Source organism: Rhinoderma darwinii, chromosome 9 (genome assembly GCF_050947455.1).
Source record: "Rhinoderma darwinii isolate aRhiDar2 chromosome 9, aRhiDar2.hap1, whole genome shotgun sequence".
Classification (NCBI taxonomy): domain Eukaryota; kingdom Metazoa; phylum Chordata; class Amphibia; order Anura; family Rhinodermatidae; genus Rhinoderma; species Rhinoderma darwinii.
This window is the reverse complement of record NC_134695.1, coordinates 60,486,728-60,492,727: the sequence shown is the minus strand read 5'-3', so window position 1 is coordinate 60,492,727 and position 6,000 is coordinate 60,486,728. Positions and strand designations below refer to the sequence as shown.

The 6,000-nt window shown below is 42.7% G+C and overlaps 1 protein-coding gene across 1 annotated transcript in view; it reads right to left on the bottom strand.

Moving 5' to 3' along the window:
• Nucleotides 1–1,064: 1,064 nt before the first annotated feature.
• Nucleotides 1,065–6,000, bottom strand: part of MYBPC3 (myosin binding protein C3) — a 90,987-nt gene continuing 86,051 nt past the window's right edge. Inside the window, exons 30-32 of the mRNA XM_075836769.1 lie at nucleotides 5,743–5,929; nucleotides 5,064–5,097; nucleotides 1,065–1,380 (exon numbers count right to left, since the gene is read on the bottom strand). Of these exons, the coding sequence (XP_075692884.1) occupies nucleotides 5,087–5,097; nucleotides 5,743–5,929 (198 nt within the window). The 3' untranslated portion in view covers nucleotides 1,065–1,380; nucleotides 5,064–5,086. The remainder of the gene's footprint in view (nucleotides 1,381–5,063; nucleotides 5,098–5,742; nucleotides 5,930–6,000) is intronic.

The window sequence follows — 6,000 nt, the reverse complement described above, 5'->3', positions numbered from 1 at the left end:
TGATGTTCCTTTTGGATCGCCGTGGTGTCTGAATGCCACAAAACGTTCATCCCCATTTTTGCCTCCCTTTCAATAGTTGTCACATTGTCCTTGCAGAACAGTAAAACGAAAGTTACATTTGGCTCCATAATGGCTATGATTGTGGTTCAATGAAGACCCAGAGCCCTTAACCCTTTTCCAGACTGAAGAAAACCAATAAAGTTTGTGAATATTTCCTGAGTTTGAGTTGGCACCATGTCATTCCTTCTTTCCCCTGTAGTGGCGCTGTAGGAGAATTGAATTCTTACTGCCAGATCCTCTAACAGATTACAGCTGTTAGGTGACATCCAATATGGCTGCACTTCCTGTTGTCAGTTACCAAAATTACTGCGTAACTGAATAGAAAAACGCCCGTATCTCTGTAAGTAAATAACATAGAATGACCATAGTTTGGCTGCTGCTCAAACTATAGAGATGGACGACCTCTCTTTTTCCAGAGTTTAAGGGTATGTTCACACGCAGAGTCAAAAACGTCTCAAAATATGGAGCTGGTTTCAAGAGAAAACCGCTCCTGATTTTCAGACGTTTTTTGTGTCACTTGCGATTTTTGAGCTTTTTTCAATAGAGTCTATGGAAAACGGCTCCAAAAATGTCCCAAGAACTGTCCTGCACTTTTTCGCGGCCATTTTTTTTAAGCGTAAAAAAACGCCGCGAAAAACGCTCTGTCGGAACAGAACGCAGTTTTCCAATTGAAATCAATGGCCAGATGTTTGGAGGCGTTCGGCTTCTGATTTTTTGGGGCGTTTACAGCCCGAAAAACTGCCAAAAAAAGGCAGTGTGAACATACCCTAACTCTCCATCGTGAACTTGCTCTTGAACATGTTTCTACTACTTTTGCGATGTACTTGCAGTAACTTTTATGTGATTCTGTTTTCTACTTCTATATGCCAAATCTCAAGAATGAAAAGTTTATGAATAAAAATGGATTTGCGCATGTTCTGTATACATGGATGGTGGACCCCCAGAATCTCCTCCGGTGGCCCAAATAACCCCAATCTGATATATAAAAAAAAAATACCTAGAAATACTGAGCATTTTTTGTTTCTTTATTTCACCTTCTGAAACCACATAAAGCACGTCCATGTTTTAGTGATACATTATCATTCCTCAGTATGACTAGACAGGAGTCCTATTACACATCCCTCCGTAACATTTAGAAAAACAAAAACAGAACAAAGAGCCCATGTATCCGTCATGGAATATGAAGTACATATTGCAGTGAATGATGACGTCATCAGTGGATTTTCGGCACTGCATTGTACATATGTGTAAATATTGTATCTGAATTAAATACTGCATTCTGTAGTTTGCACCTTTTCCAGTTCTGCCGCCGTTCTTCACCTAGAGAGAGAAAGGACATAGAGTTAGTGGTGGTCTCCATTATATAGAGACGTGGTCTCCAATGTATGGCTTTCCAAAAGCTGTTAAACTACATCTACCAACATGCCCTGACAGTCACGGATTCCCTTAAGGGGGTTAGGAAAAAAATCTGACTGCTTTATTCCCAAAACCGTGCCATACCTCTTCATATAAACACATTGAGCCCTATATACAGTGCCTTTCAAAAGTATACAGCCTCCAAAAAGTTTGTCAGCAGTAAAATGTAAAAAATGTAAAAAAAAATTGTACCTACAATCAATCACTTTAATAGCGCTGAGCTGCAATACCAGAAACAACCAGTGGACAAGTGTGGCACGGTTTCTGGAATATAGCAGCCATGTTTTTCTAATCCTATATCCCCGCTTTAAAGATTAACGGTTCTGTGCATGGACTTTCTGTTACATGTTCTCACTTTTATGTGTCCTTAGAGTTGGAGATCACATGACAGGAAGTCTAGGCAGAGAAGTCTGTTACTATGGCAACCCCAGAGCAAGCACAATCTTCACATTACTGCAGCAGTTAATAGTGGAAAATGAAACAAAATGTATATGATTATTTATTCAATTTGAAATCTATTGAACTATATTTTTTACCACATCCCACCAAGTGGGGGAAAGGAAAGTGACAACTGATGTTATTTTGCCCCACTAGACATTATCTTGGGGGACCTATAGTGTACTTAAGGCCTGATTCACATTGTGTTTAAAAGGGTTTTCCAGACAGTAAAAATTGATGGCCTATCCTCAGGATAGGCCATAAATAGCCGGGGGTTGGGGTCCGACTCCCGTGACCACCGCCGATCAGCTGTTTTGAAGGGGGTGCAGTGCTCGTACCATTCACAGGTATTGCAGCCTTCTATTGAAGTGAATGGAAGAAGATTCACAGTGAGCAAGTAGAAATGAAGCGGAAGCGGAAGCAGCGCTCGTACGAGCGCTGTACCCCCTTCAGAACAGCTAATCGACGGGGGTCCCGGTAGTCAGACCCCGACACATCAGCTATTGATGGTCTATCCTAAGGATACGCCATCCATTTTTTACTGGCTGGAAAACCCCTTTAACCCTTTTGGCGGAGGTTTATCAGGAGCAGTTGCGACGTATACCTTCGGCGGAAGGTAGAGACATATCCCTCTGTATAGGCGTACAGTTGGAAATGTCGCCCGTACTCCGGGGCTTCCCCAGGCACAGCGCTTCAAGGTGCACTGACGTCACTGTCCATATATGGACCGTAATGTCAGGGGCTTTCCACTACGGAGTTGCCGGCCAGAGCCTTGCAAGCGATCTGTCCAGGGACTCCTGCCTTGGGAAAGCCCTTGACGTCACTGTCTATATGTGGGCAATGGCATTGAGTTTTAATATGCTGGAATCTCCGGCCACAGCCTTGCCCGGGAATTCCACTCCTGGAGGATCCCCATATGTCGTTGTCAATATATGCACAGTGACGTCAGGGGTGTCTCGAATCCCGAAGTACCTGGCCCAAGGGCTACTGATGCTCTGGCCGGGGACTTCTTTGTTAAAAGCCCCTAACATTACTGTCCATATATGGACAGTGATGTCAGGGGCTTCCCCAGGCCGAGTGCTACTTAATGCTCTTCCCGGAGACTCTGGTATATACGTTTATCGTATACCTCTGACGGATGCCATACAGTGGCATCTGTCACACTTGGGCTCCCATGTTAAAAAAAATAAAAAGTATACCGCACGGCATACATTTTTTTTGCGGGATCCCTCAGGATGTAATAGCGTAGTCTCCTACATTCTTCCATAATTTACTGATGTAGACCATCCCGACGGAGGCCAAAAGGATACTCTTTTGGTCTCTGTCGGTGTAATGGAGCCCTATGGACACATTTATCGTGTATGTCTGGAGCTTTCCAGATGTACACGATGCGTGTAGGGCACAAACGTGTTGTGAATCAGGCCTAAGAAGCTACAGTATGGGTAACACTGTGGACCAACTCATAAAACATAGAGAAATAGCTCTTTAAAGGGGTTGTATAAGATCAGATAAAAGTCTGTTTTTTTTTTCCAGAAACAGCACCACCCATTGGCTGTGTCTGGTATTGCAGCTCATCTCCATTAGGGTATGTGCACATGATAGCAGGCATTTACGTGTGAAAAGACACTGTTTTCAAGAGAAAACAGCTGCCTCGTTTCACACGTAAATGCTCCTCGTAATATACGAGGCGTCTGTGACACTCGTAAATCTTGAGCTGCTCTTCATTGAGTTCAATGAAGAACGGCTCAAATTACGTTGCAAAGAAGTGTCCTGCACTTCTTTGCCGAGGCAGTCAATTTACGCGTCATCGTTTGACAGCTGTCAAATGACGACGCGTAAATTACAGGTCGTCTGCACAATACGTCGGCAAACCCATTCAAATGAATGGGCAGATGTTTGCCGCTGTATTGTAGCCCTATTTTCAGGCGTAAATCGAGGCATAATACGCCTCGTTTACGCCTGAAAATAGGTAGTGTAAACCCAGCCTCAAAGTAAATGCTGCAATACCAGACACCAGAGTGGTGCTGTTTGAGGAAAAAGTTGTCTTTTTTTTTTTTTTTTTAATCCTTACACTATCCCTTTCAGTGTATTACAAATGTATAGGGCCACAAAGGCGCTGCAAAAAGTAGACACTCCAGTCCTGCTGATCACTGTGGAGCACAGGATTACATTACACTGGAGGGACGATGCCAAGTTTTAATACACTACAAAGCTGTATCCGGCAGCTGTCACCAAACCACTAGAAGCAGATTTATATATATATCTATCTATATATATATATATATATATATATATATATATATATATATATATATAAAATGTAGTAAGCAGGGAGACACGGTTTTCCTGGCACACAGCGGATACTTGAGAAGTGATCCAGGGAGTGTGGACAAGTTATTTTTATCTTACAAAGTTCTATAACTTTATACTTTTATGTTCGAGTGGCAACAGGATCTGCAGGTTTCATCTCAATGTGGCAGATGTTGAATAGTGTTCAATGCCAACAACCATGTACATCTGTGCCCATATATGCCAGTAAGACTATGACTAGATGCTGTACAACGCATGGCACAAGTCACACAGTGCAACATTGAATCGTATCAGAGTGCGACTTTTGGCGGCACACACATTGCAGTTGCAAACATTGTACGACTGAATCCCTATGGATATAACCATCATGCAAATTCATCCAAAGTCATGTCCACCCTTGAATATAATTGTTTAATCTTAATAGGTTATGTGCTAAATAATTTCCTAATTTATCTTTTTAGCAGTCGGAGCTTTGTTTTTCTGTTACTGAGCTCCAAATCCCCTGCATAGATATGTTAAAATATCACATTCTGGCTACCTGCAGCCACCACTAGAGGGAGCTTACTGCATACTGTTTATACCTTGCTCCCTCCAGTGGTGGCTGCAGGTAGCCAGAATGTTATGTTTTACATCTATGGCTATGTGGGGGATTTTGAGCTTTGTATGAGAAAAACTAAGCATTGATTGCAATAAAGATATATTAGAAACTTAATCAGCCCAGAACTTTGTACCTAAAAATAACATGGTTTCAAAAAGTGGAGAATCCCTTTAAGAACCCCCAAAAATGCAGCCAGAGTTTTCTGCCCCCTCTGGATGCAGAGAAGTGATAATGAACTTACCTGCCCTCGCCCATCGCTGCTATTTACTGTGGAACTGCAAAATAAAGAAAAAAATATTTTTTAAACTTTGACTTTTTTTTTTCACTGCACAATAAAATACTATTCCGGTGCAGGATAGGAAGGGGTTAAAGTTAGTATGTCTCGGCTCGCGGGTTGTCCGGACATCCCATTCTAATGGCTGAGATCGGAGAAAACTCAGATCCTGGCCATTTAACCCCTTAGGGTACGTTCACAAGGGCTATTTTCGGCTGTTTTTCAGGCCGTAAACGGCCGAAAAGTCGGAAGCAGAGTGCCTCAAAACATCTGCCCATTGATTGCAATGGGAAAAACTGCATTCTGTTCCAACGGGCCGTTTTTTATGCGGCCGTTTTGAAAAACGGCTGCGTAAAAAAACCCTGCAAAAAAGTGCATGTCACTTCTTCATCCGTTTTTGGAGCCGTATTTCATAGACTCTAGAGAAGACCGCTCCAAAAACGGCCGTAAAAAAACACAGCGAAAATCGCGAGTGGCATAAAAAAAGTTTGAAAATCAGGAGCTGTTTTCCCTTGAAAACAGCTTCGTATTTTCAGACGTTTTTGAGTTTGCGTGTGAACATAGCCTTAGATTCCGCAGTCTATAGCGCTGGTGCAAACAGCCAAACAGAACATTGTACTACAAAGTGAGAGAACCAAAGACTCACCTCGAACCTCCAGCCGGCATTCAGTCTCAGCCTCTCCATGCTCATTCACGGCTTTGCATGTGTAGACACCACCATCAAAAGGACAGGGCTTCCTCACCTCCAAAGTGAGTACACCCTGTTTACTGAAAGAGCGGTAACGGGCCTCCCCAGACAGGTCCATCTTGTTCTTGTACCAAGTAATTCTTGGCTACGGGCAGAGAAAAAGAGAAAAGAAAGTTGAAGAGAAGGAAAGAAAAAATAGACTTAGGGTATGTTCAC